We start from the raw sequence: 17,941 nt of genomic DNA, 5'->3' as shown, positions 1-17,941 counted from the left end.
CTGGGCTTTCTCCCCTCCTTCCCTGACTTTTCACAGCTTCTCTCTTCTCCTGCTTTTCGCCTGATCATGCTAGCTCCCTTTTGGGAATCCTCTGACTCACTGCTTAGGCTCATAGATTCCCTTCGAATTCCGTCATCTTCTTCCTCGTCTCTCTCTCCCTCCTCCCACTCGCTTTCCGTCTCCTCTGCCATCTCCTCACTTCTCCCAGAAACCCTGACATATAGTATTTGGATCTCATTGTCAGGAAATAATACACTCTACAAGTCCATTATTTCCGCCATTGTCATATAGACAAAAGATAGTTTCAAGCACTTTCCCCCCTGCTAAAACTTAAGTTGTTGCCACTTCCTTTGATGACAATAATTAGCCCAGACTATCCTGCATTTATATAAACCCAAGAGAGCAAAGGGAGTCAATGAGGCCTCTTTTAAGTTCCTTCCTGCCTTATCTATTGTGGCAGGTTGGTATTCTACAGAATGATAGGCACAGTCTACAAATGAGTTGGTGACTGTGTGATTGCTTGCACAGGTTTTACATCTTCAAAAGGATATATGGAAAGCTGCATTTTGGTGGGAATATGGGATTGCTTAAATTACACTAAAGTGGAAGATACTGCTTTTTTTTTTTTTTTTTTTTGATCCACAAAACTGATGTGGAAAACACAAAATTGTATTTAGCATAAATGAAATTTATTTTTTTTATCTATTATTTAGTTGAAATGATCTGTTTACCAATTAAGTACATCAGCAGGGAGACATCGTCTTTGCATCTCACACATCCATTCATCCTCTGATGTAGCCTGAAGCGATGATGATCAATTATTCAGCAAGGCATTTTAAGCTGCATCCATCCTTTCATAGCATGTCATCAGCTAAATTGCAAGCCACAGCAAAAGAAAGAAAACAAATATGATATTTCCTAAGCCTCTCTGAAACTTCAGTTGCTAGAGGAGGGTTTCAACGGAGTCATCAGCGTCGCTAGAAGAGAATGCATTCCCAGTTTTTACGTGCTATTCTCAGAATGAAACGCTGTTTCCAGTTGTCCAAACATGCAGCCTTATTAATTAAAAGAAACAAAAAACCCATCAGTCACACTGCATTATCTCATATCTTTGCCTCCAGACGGCATACCAATAGGACTAGAAGGAATGGATTTGAGAATGATTGCTGTTCTGATTTGAACAAGGAACAGTAATAATCAGTCCACCTTCTAATGTTACAGACCTTGACCTTGTAGGGAAAACTGTGCTCTGATTGTACAAAAGGCAACATCTTAAAGTCAAGTAAGCTGCATTGATGTTTTTTTTTTAATCTGACCTCCTTCAACAATTACATATTGCTCTAGTCTTGGTTTAGTTTCTGTTTGCATTAATAATAATAAAAAATGTATGCAAGATTAAAATTAGCCAGCATATAAATGGAAACTGACAGCTACAGATAGGTAAAAGGTAAAGGACCCTTGGACAGTTAAGTTCAGACAAAGGCGGCTATGGGGTTGTGGCCCTCATCTTGTTTTCAGGCCAAGGGAGCCTGTTTTTGTCCACAGACAGCTTTCTAGGTCATGTGGCCAGCATGACTAAACCGCTTCTGGCACAACGCGACACCGTGATGGGAACCCGAGCACACAAACACTGTTTACCTTCCCCTGCCACAGCGATACCTATTTATCTACTTGCACTGTCATGCTTTTGAACTGCTAGTTTGGCAGGGGTTGGGACAGAGCAACAGGAGCTCACCCCGTCATGGAGATTCAAATTGCCGACCTCCTGATCAGCAAGCCCAAGAGGCTCAGTGGTTTAGACCACAGTGCCACCTCATCCTTGTCTCTAACCCAGGGTGGGGCCAGAAAACCATCATCCCTGAGCATTGGCTGTGCTGCCTAAGTTGATGGAAGGCCAACAGCATCTGGGGTTGTTTAATGTCTCTGCCACTAACACCCTGCCTAAAAAAATACTGTAGTATTTGGTCTTTAAGGTGCTACTGGAAGGAATTTTTTTATTTTGTTTTGACCATGGCAGACCAACACGGCTACCTATCTGTAACTAAAATCAATTATGGAATTCTTTTGATTAAAAGCAAATCATCTGCTGTCGACAAGTAATGTAATCTGGGATGTTAGCTTGTGCAATTGTTTTCTGTACCCTCTCCTTGCCAGTTTCTGTTGCCCTTGTTTTTATTGGTAATTTGTGAGAGTTCCCAAGTACTCCAGAATCAGCTAATGAATCTCCTGAAATACTTTTACAATTGCTTATTGCAGAGGTTTTCAACCTTTCTGAGTCTGCAGCTCCCTTGACCAGCTACATTCTTTCTGTGGCACCCTTGTGGGGCTCAGGAATTATGTCATCCCATGGCTGCAGAGCTGGCAGCCCCTCACCCCCTTTTGAACACCCTCCTTAGTGGAGTGTTCCCTCTGCCTCCTCTCCTATCCCCTCTCCTTGGGAGGCCTCTGGGAAGCCACTGCTGCCATCCCAGTCTCTGAGCTACCCCCCCCCCCGCCCCAAAGAGGGGTACCTCCTCACACTGCCCCACAGGTGTCTGGAAAGAGGATGCCCCCAGCCTTAGTGGCCCAATGGAGACTGGCCAAATGTGAACATGAGGCCAGCACCTTACCTTGGGAAGCAGCAGTGGCAGCAACAGGAGCTGCCAGGCTTGCATGGTGGAAAGGCTCCACCATGTTGGACACTCAGCTCCCAGGCAGGCATTGCACACAACAAGCACAAGAAAGGCCAGCACAGTGTCACAGTCTGGTCTACGGGTGATCGAAGTCCCGGCTGAGGACGTCAGGACCAGGGTAAGATGGTGGAGTAGGAGCAGGAACGAGAGTCCAGAAGCCAGGGGTCCGAGGGTCAGGAAGCAAGAAGTCACAATGTCAAGGGTCTGAGGGTCAAGAAGCAAGGAGTCAAGAAGCTGAGGTCTGAGGATCAGGAAGCAAGAAGCCCGAGGCAGGAAACGTGTTGCTGTGGCAAAGAGCTGAAGGGAAATGCTGACCTTATATCCTTTCCCGGCTCTTGCCACCAGGTGCAGTGAGTTACCGAGCGGCCTCACCTGTGCGGCCATGCCTTGCCTCTCCAGAACAAACTTAGGAAGGCCCCAGTCCTGTGAAGCCCTACTGGTCACAGGGCCTGGCTCCTGCATGCACTCCTGACACACAGTGCCCGTCTGCCTGCCTGCCCTCCCACTTGTCTGTCCGTTCCCAACCACAAGGGCTGGTAGACTGGCTGGCTGGGCTCCCTCACTTGCTTACTCCAAGGCCACCTCAGCTCCTAGCAACCAGCACCCCTTGACCAGCCCCAGAGACACCATTCGCTTGGGGAGCTTGTAGCCAGGGCTGCTGCAACCAACAGCTGTGCAAGCCTTTGGGAGGCAGAGACTCAAGAGCGCATCAGAGGAGGGAGGGAAGGAAGAAGAACAGAGGCAAGTGTTTCCCAGCTGCACCCCTCCCCATCATTTAAGGCACCCCAGGGTGCCACAGTACACTGGTTGAAAACCACTGGCTTACTGACAATCCTATAAATTTCTACTCATTGGGGCTTATTTTGAGGTAAATGGGTATGAATCCACCTAACCTCTTTTGAACTCAATGGAACTTTCTTCTGAGTGGGTATTTATAGGATTGCGCTGTTAATTTGAGTTCACATAGTTGTTCTTATTTATAAAGTGGCATCAACGTCCATGGCACTTTCTAGAGTGTCATAAACAAACAATCAAACAAAAAACCAGCCCCCCCCCAAGGAATTTACAATCTAAACATCAATTAATTCTTTTTGTGGAATTTCATAAAACAGTTAAAATCCACCTTCCTAATAATAAATCATCACCCATACAAACCTAGCCACAATGCTTAATCAGTAGCAAAAAATACAGTTGAAAAATATATGTATAAACATTTGTTCAAGCTGTATTTCACAGCCTTTCAATATAATGTGAATTCTATATACCTGTTATTAGCCACAATTATTATTATTTTGCAAGAAAAACACACTAAAGGCATAAAAGGCTCAGAATCCTTCACAATGATAGATCTCTTTTTCTCTTGCAGAGCCAAATTGCTCTTCTCTACCTTTGAGGCATCAGTATTTTTCATAAGTTTAATACAGATCTCTGACACACTTTCCCCCACCCCTTTCATGTATTATGTTGCCATGGGTGTTCTCATCTTTTGCCTGAAATGTCAATGTGGATAAGTGGCTATTATCTTCCTAAATTTATTCACTTTAGTAATAAACTCTGCTTGAGCTGTTACAGGTCAGCCAGCCTCTTTAAAAGCTATTAATATGTGACAGGCATTAAATTAACCTTTAGAGTAAGGGGTGGCTAGCATGCAGCCTCCCAGATGTTGTTGAACTCCATCTCCCATCAGCCCCAGCCAGCATGGTCCATGGAGTCTGCAGTAACATCTGGAGAGAGACAGGTTAGCCATCTCTACTTTAGGGTGAAAAATCTTATTGACTCTTAATGGAACAAATACTGCCACAGGTACATTTTCAGGAAGTCAGCTGTGAATTACATCTTGCAAATACTGATGGGAATAAGATTGCTCTGTGTAAAATCCTGTGAGGAAGCCAGATGTTAGGAGAGCTCACTATATGTCAAGAGCAGCTCCAAAGCCAATACAAGCATATCCAGTCAAGCGTGCCTCCTCTTGAATGAATAACCTGGGATAAGGAAAGTGATAAAGGTGTCCAACCCACTGAGTTTGGTTAGCCAGGACTGGGTGGCTGGCCAGGGCTGGCCAAAAAACACAGCTAGAAACAAGATGGCGGCTAGAGCATTAAACTAGGCTAACATCAACAACATATATTTAAAACCCAGTTATATCACTTCAGCACTTGTGACAGGGCAGATAATCAAAGCTGGGGGGAAATATGGGAGAATCATACACTGAAAATGCTGTCTATAAGAATAAAAGAAAATGATTATAAATTAATTTGGAGACGGTATTTAACACCAGTCAGATTAAATCAAGTAAACAAGGAATATTCGGGGTTATGTTGGAGGGGATCCCAGGAAACGGGGAATTAGGTTCACATGTGGTGGGGGTGTAAATATGTACATTTTTTTTTGGCAAGGGGTGTTTAAAGAGATAGCAGAAATCACTGGGTTAAAGCTGGCCAAAAGTCCAGAGGTAGCGTTATTATCAATTTACGATGGGGTGGAAGGTTCACAGCCCATGAAGGACTTGCTCACAAATTCATTGACAGCTGCACGAATTATTATAGCTTGAAAGTGGGGCAAGTGGAATATAAAATGGAAGAATGGTATAAAGAGGTGTGGGATATAGCTATTTATGATAAATTAACATGCGCCATTAAAGGAGAAATGATTTTGAGCAGATATGGAGGATGTTTGTAGAATTTGTACTGTTAAAACGGAAAGGGTTCAAACCATCGCAAGAGGGGTTGAAATTTTGGGAGTTTGGATAGTTACAATGGAATGGTCTTGGTGGTGGGGTGCACATTTTTATTCTTATTGATTTATGATTATTACTTTGTCAAAATAATAATAATAAAAACACTCATGGCTTTCCCCCAAATAATCCTGAGAACTGTATTTTAACCCTCATAGAGCTACCATTCCCTGTCCCCTCAATAAACTAGTTCCCAGGATTATTGGTGGGGAAGCCAAGACTGTTAAGATGATAGATGAGTGCTTTAAATGTATGGTGCAAGTATCATTTAGGACTTGGGAGACATAAGGTCATAAGGTGAACCAGGACTTTTTTCAGCCAGAACGTGCTGGAACTCAGTTGTGGCACCTCTCAGGTGGGTGGGGAGAACTCTTTATGCTGCTTTGAGTTGCCTGGGGGTAAAAATGGAAAAATCAGTGTAAAGAAAGTCAGACCTGTAAGCTTGGTATTCAAAGAAATAATTCTAGTGAACTCTAAAGATCCTGTGCTACCTAAGGGTCTCACATCCTCCCCGCTAACAACTTTCACAGTTCACCTCAGCCTCTATGTATGGGGACATTGGAGATGACATCAGTTGGGTAAGGACTGACGGTTGTGTGGGCACATTATTTGTGTCTGCTGTGACACAGAAAAAATTGTTTGGGCTCTGTCGAACTCCTGAAACTGCTTGTGACCTGTTTTACTACAAAAGTATGCACATACTCATCCCTTCTAATCATATGCATGACGAATGAACTGAATTTGAGAGTTAAGTTTTGACTAAACCAGATTAGTGCGAAAAGATGGAGAAATGTAAGCAAAAGTTGAGCTTAAGTAAATGGATAACAGGGAAACAAAACAAAACATTTAAGGAAGCTCAAAGGGTAAGAAACATGACTGTGCTCTTAACAATGTTAAAATAGAAATAATATATAATAATAATAATAATAATAATAATAATAATAATAATAATAATAATTTATAACCCGCCCATCTGGCTGGGCTTACCCAGCCACTCAATATTAACAAAATATTAAAATACAGTAATGCATCAAACATTTAAAGCTTTCCTAAACAGGGCTGCCTTCAGATGTCTTCTAAAAGTCTGGTAGTTGTTCTTCTCTTTGACATCTGGTGGGAGGGCATTCCACAGGGTGGGTGCCACTACCGAGAAGGCCCTCTGCCTGGTTCCCTGTAACTTGGCTTCTCGCAGTGAGGGAACCGCCAGAAGGCCTTCGGCGCTGTACCTCAAGTGTCCGGGTAGAACAATGCAGGTGGAGACGCTCCTTTAGGTATACTGGGCCGAGGCCATTTAGGGCTTTAAAGGTCAGCACCAACACTTTGAATTGTGCTCAGAAACGTACTGGGAGCCAATGTAGGTCTTTCAAGACCGGTATTATGTGGTCTCGGCAGCTGCTCCCAGCCACCAGTCTAGCTACTGCATTCTGGATTAGTTGTAATTAATAATGCTCCATAAATTATACCATGCTCATTTACCATATCAGGGATCAGAAGACAGCAGATAATCAGTTTCATGTGGACATTGGAGATTAAGACTATTGTCTGAAGTGCTATTTTGGCATGTCTAAAAGCTGGCACATAATTCCCACCCACCTAGTAGAAGAAAATTCTCCTATGTCATGCCACCTTGTCATGCAAAACAAGTGATTGGTGTGAGTTATTTGTAATCCAGGCCTATAGACCTTCCTTTCTTTCAAACATCCTGCATTAGGTGTAGCATTCAACCTTATAACCATACAGTAATAGTTGCTTATTTAGCAGAAACAGGGCTTCCACTTAGAATAAGGAATGGCAATGTAGTAGCCTAGAAAGCTGGCCCTAGTGGCAAAATAGGAGCAGAGTTATTCTATATTCATGCTTGCTTAGGCAAAGCCATACATAGAATTTGCATACACACATAAAAAACCATACATACATGCACACACAGGGGTGACTTGTAGTCCTCCAGCATTCATTGACTCCAACTCCCATCAGTCCCAGCCAATGGTCAGGGATGATGTGAGCTGGATTTCAGCAACATCTGGAAGTTCCCCATCCCTGCCTTAAAAATTTGGCCCTAATCATTTGCTTACATAAGCAGTACAGGGCTTATGCATTTATTTAGCCCCCGATGGATTATTCCAAAGTGCAGCAGCTTGCAGAACTGAATCTTTTATCTGCTGCCTTGTGAATTATAATAAACGCAGTTAGTTCCAGGAAGTCACGTGATCGCTTGCAACGTATCACTGTTGCTATGATGTCTAAACTTGGATGTCCTCTAACTTCCCTTAGCAGCATACTGATAAGAAAGGGCTACAGGGGATTGGTTCACTCCGGTGCAGGATTCTTTCCCCACTCCCCACTTCCAAACAGTTGCCTTTGATGGTCTTATAACTTTGGTGATGCATTTGATCTGAAACTCTCCCGAGGAATCATCATATTAATCAGACAGGAAGATTCTTACATTGATGTCTCAGGAATTGCTTCAAGCTAGTATGACCTCTATGTCTCACCAGGGACTAAGCCTTTCATATATGCTTTTATCTCATCCTGTTGACCTAATTGCTATAACTCGCTGCTTGCTGGTTTCCTGACTTCATCTCTCACTCTTTTTGGGGGGAGGGGAAGGACAGGAGAGATACACCTGTGCAAAAACACAGCTGCTAAAAACACATCAGAGAGCCAGGATATATAACAATTTGGCATAGTAAAATATTAGTTTTCAAGCTACTATAATTTTATGAAGCCAGAGCCCCTCTTAGTACCACTGCTGGTACCTGCAGAGGAGGAGAGTATGGGAAACCCAATAGAATGCCGTCGTTTTACAGTTGTACAAGTTATCCAGCATCTGTCCTGAGCCGCCTTTTTCATGTTTTCTGTTGCCTTCTAATAGGAGTGTGGAATCTGTGACCATCCAGATGTAAATGGGGGTTTATAGAGCAGTAAATTCAAGGGCATCAGGTTGAAGCCTTTTTGGCTCACAACTCACACAGCACCACAGAAGTTTCACTTGGGCCCTTTGATCTCTTTTATTTCCCATTACAGTTGATCTAGGATCAACGGGAAACACCTCCTTCACTTTGGCTGGGATCCAAACAATGCACAAGTATGGCAAACTACTCAGTATGTTTTTGGATTTGATATCCCGCTTTATCACTACCCTAAGCAGTCTCAAAGCGGCTAACATTCTCCTTTCCCTTCCTCCCCCACAACAAACACTCTGTGAGGTGAGTGAGGCTGAGAGACTTCAGAGAAGTGTGACTAGCCCAAGGTCACCCAGCAGCTGCATGTGGAGGAGCGGAGACACGAACCCGGTTCACCAGATTACGAGCCTACCGCTCTTAACCACTACACAATGTCCACCTCCTTTTCGGCCCCCTTTCTATCACGGTCCCCTTACGCTACCGAAGGCCACTTCCAACCCCTTCCCCATTTAGGAGAAGCTTGCCAAAGTGACAGGGGTCAACTTCCACAAGAGAGGGGTTTGTATGTCGAGCTTACACATTGCTACATAAAAATCCCAACAACAACAAAAAACCAACAAAACTGTAAGAGGTAAGCAAAGATTAAAAATCAGCAAAAGCAAATGTACACAACTAAATGCCTGGATAGACTTGCTGGAACAAAAAAGTTTTCAGCAGGCATTTAAGACAGTACTGTTAATAGGCAGGACGTTCCAATGCATAGGTACTGCCACATCTAAATGTTGGCTTCTCAATGATGGGGGACAAGCATTATGCAACATCTGCAAAAGTGCAAGCTTTGCTGATTGCAGAAGTCGAGTATTAAAACTTGAATTAATTTGATGTTAATTTGTTAATTTTTTTGAAAAGAAATAAAAATTAATTGGCTAAAATATAAAAAAATAATTTGGATCTAATTTTAAATGCCTTGATTCAGAAGCGCTGTCTCCTTCTGAATCTTATTATTTCAAGCTATATGCGAAAGGGGTATAGATCTCACCAGCAGAAAAGTTTGCATGCTGCAAAGAGCTTCCAGGCTAACAGATTACTTGGGTACGGACCCGTATCTATGCACATTTATTTTAAATCAAGGGTGCACACAACCCAAATCAATCTGAGGACCACTTTAACAGTGTCAACTGTGGAGAGGAAATCTACTGCAGTTGTAACTATTTTGAAAGTTGTTCTATTGACCTCTTTTTGCTCTGCGGTTTACTCTTCCCTTTATATGAAAGATCTCCCAAATTCCTCCCTTAATCCTCTTGCCTTTTCTCTCATCCCATCCACAGTGCTCTTGTACTTCTTAGCTTGCATTCTTTATTCTATAATGCAAGTTCCTGTTTCCCCACTTTCATTTCACCACCAGACATCCTTTGCCTCTGCACCCCATGTTACCTTCTTATGCATCTTATGCCTACTTTTTCTTCCTTCAGTGTTTTTTTGCTCTGTTTCCACCAACCATATTTCCTCACTGATTTCAGGGGCAACTGATTTCAGAGCGGCTTTCACTCTCACACCACAAGGAGCCTGCATACCGTTTAGAGAATTATACTGTACACTCTGCTTTAAATATTTAGAAAAAATGTGAAATTCTGAGTCTGCTTCTTCAAAACAATGCCCAGCTCGCATGAAGATTTCTATACCATTCACCACGCACACTCACGTTTCTGGTTTTTGTGAATAACTACGAGGATTCTTTTTTAAAAGTGAAAGCAGGTTCTCAATACGACCATGAACACTTAAATCTGCTTTAGAGGTAGCAACGCCACAAGACACATGGGCCGCTTAGCACACCATACACATTAAAATCCACGGATTTGTTAAGTCCAAAAATTCTAACATCCATGCCCTGTATTAAAGAGATATTGGAAAATACAGATAATTATTCAAGGCAAAACAATTCAATGGGTTATTGTCCTGTACAAATCCGGGGCTATGAAAAATAAACAGATCTTTCTGCTCACTTTGTGTCATCACAATCCTTCCTCGTTAGATTTCCTTTTTAATTTGATGCTTCCAACAGCTGGATGGTCAACCAAGTGTTAACTTATTGTACTACAGTCAGGTGATGGGGGAAGGAAGTTCCTCCAAGAATTGAATTATAGGTTTACAGAACACCACTCTCAAGGCCAAAGGATGGGTTGGGGAGATCAATGACTGAAACTCCTGTTGTCTTTTTTTGGGGGGGTTGTAAAAGCAACCATGGGTTGCCCAGTGGTGAGTGGCTGCACCACTGAGGAAGGAGTGATGGTTAACCCTTTGCCCTAGGCTGTGGCTCTGTTCCTAGTTATCTCCCACCTGGTGCTATTAGCTTTAGATGTGGGGAGGGAGGGGCAAAGGGGAGAAAGACACATGGCTGGTTTTATTATTCAAAGAGGAAGACACTGTGACATCCATCCCACCTGTCATATTTAGTTCGGCCCTCAGATTTCATGTACCATGTCCAAACTATAACAAAGAACTGATTTAGATGTATATTGCAACACAGATCTACAGCATAATTTCAGAGTTATGTGATTGTAGCCAACTAAGCCCTACTCAGAGCAGACCTACTGAAATTAATGGGCCTAACTTAATTGTGTCTATTTATGTCAACAGGTCTACTCTGAATAGGACTAAGATTGGATGCAACTGGAGTTCAACTGCTATTTACATTGTCTCAAAGAGTGAAATTATCTAGGTATGCCTTAAGAGCTTAGAGCTGCTTCTTCTAGAAATAAACACCGTGTTTACTGTAATATGTTTGAGGATGACATGGAAACAATTCAGTTCATGATTTTAAAATAAGATTACAAAAACTGATAAAATGCTGTGCTTTTCATCAGAATTTACAAAACAAGAAATATCTGATGTCCTCAAATTACTCAAATATTTTATTTACAATAGGAGAGAAGTCTTCATAGCATCACAAACACATGTAGAATAAAAGAAGCCTACATTTTATAAATGTACATGGTATATGAATCAATCACTAAGTTCTTCCTCGTCACTAAAATATGCACTTTTTTTGATCCGCGGTCGTCTTGAATCAGAGGTTGAGGCCTCTTCTTCTGCCTGCACCAATTTTTGCTGCTCTTCCTCAATTTTGGCTTGCTGCATGACAATTGAAGACAGAGAGTTACATGAAATTATGTAATGCGAAATATACTTATTGACGGGCCAGTCCTTTTCTTGGTACTACATTGCTTGAATCTGCACCACTGCCTCGCCTGCAACACTGAGCCATTCCCTCTTATGCAATCTTCCTTTTGGAAGGATTAGAAAAATTACTTCCCTGGCCATGGAAAGATTTTCAGTGCAAGATGAATAACTGTTGACAAGTATTGTAAATAACTAACACAAAATAGATCCCACTATGAAGGCAGATGGCCTCCTGCTTGTACATGATGAATGTCTGTCCCTTACTTCCCACCCTGAAGAGCTGTTGTAGATGGTCCCTTGGCCATTTGGAGTTGCTTTTTAGGAGACGACGAAGGAAGATGCTACTCCACTTGCTATGTGAATAGAAGCACCTCTCACTTGCATAGCAGCGTATTTTGACTCAGATCACTGTTCTGAAGTCACACAGTTTAGCAGAAGTGTGGGATTTGCATCTTGGCTTCTGAATCTTTACTGCTAACACTGTAATGATAATGGTTTCTCCAGGAACCCAACGAAGCAGAATACAGTATTTTCTAAAACAACAACCCACACTGAACTAAACAAAACCCCATTGCACCCAAATGTCAGGTTTTAAAACCATAGGACAGAGTTAGGGCATTTGATCAAAATCTAGTCCCAGGAACTGGTGATGCATAATAATTGTTGACCTTCAATGGGAAAGAGAGAGAGAAAAGAAGGAGAAACTAGTTCTCAAGGAGTGCCAGCTATTATATTTTATTGCACCTCGTGGCATTATGGAATTGAAGTTCCTTTTTCAGAAGCTATCTTAGACTTTCTGTAGTGCCCTGCACAAATATCTGAAGCAGTTTGCACAAGCACCATGAGAAAAAAATTGGGAAAGCCACTTCAGAAAAAAAATGTGCTTCAGGAAGTCCAGGATTGCTCCCAAAGAAAGAAGCTCAGTTCCAAAACATGTTGAGAACTACAATAAACCTTAATAGCTGGCAGTTTTCCAAACTAGTTTCTCCCTTTTTGCATTCTTTTTGAGTTTTTTCTTGTAACTAGCCATTTAACCAGGGACAAGATGAGCATCATGATGTGAATCATGATAAATCCCCAGTTGTCCATTGTCCATGTACAGATCATCCTGGAGAACATAGCTTTGGAAAAGAGACTAGCACCAATTATGACACTGAACAGAAGCGAGCAGAACAATCCCTTCCTGTACATTCTGGATCTCTCCAACTTTCCTTTAAAAATTAGAATGCTAACATTTAATTAGAATCAAAATAGGTATTTTTAGTACCTGGAAAGCTATAGCTTGACTGAGGCTATCAAGGGCAGGGTCTTCTCCTTCCTCTTCACTTTCTGGTTCTCCCTCACTGTGCAGCAAAGAAAGAAAGGAAGGAGAGACACCCAAATATATCTTATAAACTCACAAGAAAAAAATGGGGAAATGAAAGCTGCTTCATACATCTCCTTGCACTTACATTTCTTCTTCTTCCTCTTCTTCTTCTTCAATTGCTTTCTTTCTTTTCTTCTTTTCTTTCTTTTTTGGTGGCTCACGCTCCCCTAGCATGTTCTTAGGACATGCATAGCTTAAATGCCCCGTTTCCTTAAGAGAAAAGGTATAATATATTTGTGAACAGAACTCACAGAAAAGCGCAACAGCTTTGAGAATCAATATAGAAACAAACTATTATGCTAACTAATTATTTATTAATTCTTGAAGTGCAAAGAGGTTCTAGGGTTTCCCTGTTAGGAAGTCATTCATCCAGGAACAGGGAGAAGATTCCAGAACAGTCGTATATAGCATGTGCAGCTTCAGCTGGAAGGGCCGATAAAAGGAGAACTTTCATTTTCACTTTCTGCAGACAACTGACCACCAAATGCTGTCTGTAAACTGATGCGTCATGACTGCCTATAGACTGTGTTTGCCTACATCGTTGCTAAAGAGAAACAGGAACCGAAACTTAAGTATGCCGTTACAGCTACTGCTGTAATGATTATAAATAGTGCTACCATGATGCGTTTATGACCAGTCAAGCAATAAATCACTTGACTGAGTTTTATGGTGTCTGTGAGTGTTTCTTCTCAAAGTGTAGCTTCAATTGCTGACCACCGCTTCCAGAAACTCTGCTAAATGGAAAGCTTCTAATGAGGTGCCTGCACACGAGTATACTCACACAGCAAAAGTGTGAAGGACTGTGATCTTTAATATTCCCCAGCTCACAAATGCATATTTTGAGAAAGTGGGCCTATACGTCAGGTATGTGTTACTCTTTGGAAGAGACAGTGTAGTATTTGCAAACACTTAAAAACAGAAGCATAAACTAGAGTGCATGTGAATATTAGCATACAAACTGTGATAAAGCAAGAAGGAATTGCCATCTGCAAGCTGACTTTTGAAAGTTATAGTAACTGCTGGAAAATAATTCTAACAATTTATCTATCAATTTAATAGTTGGTAATCCAGAAGTGTGCTTCAAGCTGACCTGGTTTAAGAATAAGAGCGGGACCAAAAATAGATACTTCTGCTAGAGACCTTATAAATATACTCACTCCACATTCATAGCACTTTGATTTGTCATAGTAGTTTCGCCTGCGGATGAATTCTGCAGCTCTTCCATTGTCAATAGCAATACTTGCTTTTATTACTCTTCCAAACAGCTAAATGCAAGTGGCAAGAAAAGCAAATATAACCTTAAGTTTTCTGAACGAATCAAAATCTTCCTCATAAAAATGTATGCTGTTGTCACTCACTTGTTTATTGTTAAGCGTCCGAGAACAGTTCTGTGCTGATTCTTTATCCAAGAACAAAATAAAAGCAACCCCTTTGCTCTTTCGTGTGTCTTTGTCTTTCATAATTGTCACTCTGAAACATAAGCAAGTTACTAGTATGAACAAAAGAAGAGTGTGTTTACATATCACTCAGCATAAAACTGCCCTTTTTGAATTATTTGCTCTTTGACTCATTTTATATGTAACAATTATTACAATACAGAGCTTGTTAACAGTTCATATATCATTGAAGTCCTAAGTGGTTTGAGACCAGGCTATATGAAGGATCACCTTCAATAGTATCAGCCGGCTGAAGTTTAAAGCAGGGAGAGGAAATCTGTGCTCCGCCCCAGATGTTGTTGAACTCCCATCAGCCCCAGCAAGCATAGCCAATGGTCAGAGATAATGGGAGTCAGGGTCCATCACCACCCGAAGGATCACAGTTTCCATATGTAAAAAAAAAAAAAGAAAAGAAAAGAATTCTAGCCATCTAAAATATATTTGGATGAGAAATAGAACTGCTCATGTTTCTCTAGCAGGACAAAAAAAAATAAAAATCATTATCAGATTGCTCATGAATGCATAAATACCCATTCCCATTCAGAAATAATGCTGCTGGCTTGTAAATTTTAAACGAGCTACTCTAAATGTTACATGTGAGCTAGGTCCCTATGTTAACTGTCACAAATCATAATTAAAAATATGCAATATATGTCAAATCTTTACTCACTTAACCACTTTGCCATATTTGGAAAAAATCTGAAATAGACATAAAAGGGGATTTTAGCTGTTTAGGTAAGGCAATGTGTAACAAGAATGCAAATAAGTGTTTTTCCGTAAGACAAGAGAAACAATGTAACATGCAACCTACGGCTATGCACAAAGTAGCTTAAACTTGATATTTATTTATTAAATCTCTATACCACCCTTCATCCAAAGATCCACAGGGTGGGCTCGCAACATAAAAATACAAAATGCGAAGACAAAATCCATGAAAAACAAAAACAAATCAATAACCCCTCTCCCACAAACACATTTAAAATGCCACAGATTGTTTAATTGGCCAAAGGCCTCATTATAGAGAAATGCCTAAAGATATGTAATGAAGGAGCCAGGCAAGCATCCTTGGGGAGAGCATTCCACAGATGGGGAACCACTGCAGGAAAGCCCTGTTCCCGTGTTGCCACCTTCTGGACCTCTTGCAGAGGAGGCACACAAAGAAGGGCTTCAGATGATGATCACAGGGTCCAGGCCAGTTCATATGGGTAGAGGCAGTCCTTGAGGTACTGTAGTCCTGAGCTGCCTAAGGCTTTATATGTCATACTTAAAATTCATACGTAATTTCAAAGTATTCGTGCTTACTCTGTATAAGTCACTGTTTGTCAAAGAGAAGGGCAAGTTGGACACGTAAACTGTGCTTTTGCTTGGTGCTAACCCTCCACTCATTTTTTTCTAGAGATCAAAATGAAAAAGAAAAAATTTGTTAGCTTTAACTTAGCTAATTAACACACCATTTTATAAACTATAGTCATGTACAAAATTATAGGCAGCAAAGACTTCGTTTTTAAAAAAATTATATTTACATGCTTAACCACCTAGACCAACTATCATTCCAGAAAGTGGTCAGGAAAGGAGGCAGGAGATAGGCATCTATCCTGTCCAAACACCTCCAAGTGAGAATCGAGCTCCCCAGCAAGCCAGCTACAATTCTGGCTGCAGCAACATCTAGGAGCAGAAAGGTAACAAGCCAGTTTTTCATTCTTTTCACCGTGGTGCTATGAGGAAAGATTTGGGCTTCTTAGTTTAGAAAGAAGGCAAGTGGTGGGAATGTGATGAAAGCTTATGAAATTATGGAGAGCATAAAGAAAGTGGATAGCGGGAAGTTTTTCTCCCTCCCATAATACTAGAACAGGGGTGGGGGAACCAATGATGCACCAATCCATTCTGAACAGCCCATCAATCTCCTACTGTTTTTCTTGGAGGCAGCAACATAAACCCCCAAACCAGCATCCAGCATTCTCTGCAACTCCTCTTTTTCCTGCCTTTATGAGCAGCAGTGGCAATATAAATTTTTTTTTAAAAAACACAAACCTATCCAGTCAACAGGGAATGTTCAATGGTTGGCAACTTCCAGTGTTCTCAGCAGTCTAAATTAAGACATGGACGGAATCTTCTGAAATGAATAGACACCAGTGTCACTGCTTGGAGAACATCAGAGAGCTCAGCCAACACTGGAAATTGTGTTCTGTCCAACCCTGCCTTTGCTCCCTTTTTGATGGGGCCTGGTAGGTCAGCTTGGTTTCCCTAACACTCTGTTGGGAAAGGTGATGGCCTCTGCTTCAGCTGAGTGGGGGAGAGATCGCAGGGAGATGATCACCGTAATCTCTCCATCCTGAAGAGGGATTGTTTTGACCTATACGTATGCATAGTGTGCCTGCAGACTTTGGGTGACCATGCCCAAAGTTAGCATGCAGTCCCTAGAAACTTGGCCAAGTTTCAAAAAAACCCTGTTCTGGAACCTTGAGTTGTTCAATGAAGCCAACTGGTAGAAAGGAAATATTTCTGCACACAACATATTGCTATGCTGTTAAAATTGCTGATGGTCACCAACTTAGTTGGCTTTAAAAGTGGATTAGACAAACTCATGGAAGCAGTCAAAATTGCTATAAGCATGCCTCTAAATACTATTTGCTGGGAAGCTACACTTATGCTCTGTAGTTGGATTCCCATAGGCATCTGGGTGACCACTATGGGAAATCGGATGTCATCCACCAAGCTTTTTCACAGCTTCATGAAGACGACATGAGAGCATGCGGCAAGTAAATATTCACCCCCATTTGCGCCACAAATAGTATGCAACTGATCAGTTAACAAGTCCATTCAAAGCAATGAGCAGTACCGTTTGGCAATATCATGGGTAAATCGAATGGCTTGATTTTGTTACATATTTCAGCAGTTTTAAGTGAGTAGTTAAAAGTCTGAACCCTACCCCTGTAAGCGATAGGCGGGCTCCATTAATCTCTGCTTCATTGGACAGCAGACTTGACAAGGCTGTCACGAGGTGGAATTGACAGCTCTTGCTTCCTCAGATGTCAAGTCCTTCGCAGGGTTTTCGATGGGAATGAAGACTTGAGGGGGACGCGCTCTGCAGGGCTACTGCGCTTGAAGGGCTTTTAAGAGATGGGGCGACTGGTCTCTACTCCAAGTAAACCCGGAAGCAGGAGGGTCCGAAGCACCCACTGGGGATGCGAAGGGTTAAGGACGCCGCCACCGCCGCCGCCCACCTCCGAAGGTAGGAACTGAGGGACTCCCTGCAGCCCAGAGAAGCCGCTCAGTCGGGCCAAACCATCGCCCTCGCTTCCTCTGGAGCCGCCTCCCCCTCCTGTGGTCCCGAACGTCGACTTCCCTCTAGGACGCCTCACGCCTGGGCGCCTTTTTGATGACGTAATAAGCACGAGACTCCGTTAGGGTATCGGCGCGGGGGGGGGGCGGAGCGGACAAACTCGGCCACCCCAAGTCTATTCGTTTTAAAGGACCCTCGTTTCCGGGTCCCCTTTGAACGCCGCCCTATGCGAGGAAGCCGCTCCTTTCCCGCAACTCTATGGCCGCTCCTCTTTGCAAAGCTCTATTGCGGGAGGTCTATTGGCCGGGCTCTCTATCTATGGTAAACTTCTCGGTTTGGGACGGGCGTCGGAGGGACGCGCAATGGA

The 17,941-nt window shown here is 42.2% G+C and overlaps 1 protein-coding gene and 1 long non-coding RNA gene across 4 annotated transcripts; both read right to left on the bottom strand.

Moving 5' to 3' along the window:
• Nucleotides 1–667: 667 nt before the first annotated feature.
• Nucleotides 668–8,533, bottom strand: LOC309350878. The gene is made up of 3 exons (XR_014160551.1): nucleotides 7,330–8,533; nucleotides 2,610–2,876; nucleotides 668–1,055 (listed from the first exon to the last, which is right to left on the bottom strand). It is a non-coding gene; the product is annotated as an uncharacterized lncRNA (long non-coding RNA).
• Nucleotides 8,534–10,041: 1,508 nt separating this feature from the next.
• ZCRB1 (zinc finger CCHC-type and RNA binding motif containing 1) lies at nucleotides 10,042–17,637 on the bottom strand. 3 transcript variants are annotated; one of them, XM_081878115.1, is made up of 9 exons: nucleotides 17,221–17,636; nucleotides 16,323–16,404; nucleotides 15,594–15,683; nucleotides 14,962–14,990; nucleotides 14,214–14,325; nucleotides 14,013–14,120; nucleotides 12,941–13,065; nucleotides 12,757–12,832; nucleotides 10,042–11,441 (listed from the first exon to the last, which is right to left on the bottom strand). In XM_081878115.1, the coding sequence occupies exons 3-9, from the start codon at nucleotides 15,675–15,677 to the stop codon at nucleotides 11,313–11,315; spliced, it is 663 nt and encodes a 220-aa protein (XP_081734241.1). In that variant the 5' UTR covers nucleotides 15,678–15,683; nucleotides 16,323–16,404; nucleotides 17,221–17,636; the 3' UTR covers nucleotides 10,042–11,312. The 3 variants fall into 3 exon arrangements, with proteins under 3 accessions (XP_081734241.1, XP_081734242.1, XP_081734243.1); XM_081878116.1 differs by lacking the exon at nucleotides 16,323–16,404 and having other exon boundaries at nucleotides 17,221–17,637; XM_081878117.1 differs by lacking the exons at nucleotides 16,323–16,404; nucleotides 17,221–17,636 and adding an exon at nucleotides 15,815–15,837.
• Nucleotides 17,638–17,941: the final 304 nt, after the last annotated feature.

This window comes from Podarcis erhardii, assembly GCF_964252035.2.
Source record: "Podarcis erhardii genome assembly, chromosome: 10".
In the NCBI taxonomy this organism is placed as follows: domain Eukaryota; kingdom Metazoa; phylum Chordata; class Lepidosauria; order Squamata; family Lacertidae; genus Podarcis; species Podarcis erhardii.
This window is presented reverse-complemented; position numbering and strand designations above follow the sequence as displayed.

Excerpts from the sequence above, each read along its gene's own strand:
- ZCRB1 (XM_081878116.1), bottom strand. The coding sequence starts at position 15,677 with ATGAGTGGAGGGTTAGCACCAAGCAAAAGCACAGTTTACGTGTCCAAC. Across the intron at positions 14,121-14,213 it reads GGACGCTTAACAATAAACAA|CTGTTTGGAAGAGTAATAAA; the intron begins GTGAGTGACAAC and ends ACTTGCATTTAG. Across the intron at positions 13,066-14,012 it reads CAAAGTGCTATGAATGTGGA|GAAACGGGGCATTTAAGCTA; the intron begins GTGAGTATATTT and ends TTTTCTCTTAAG.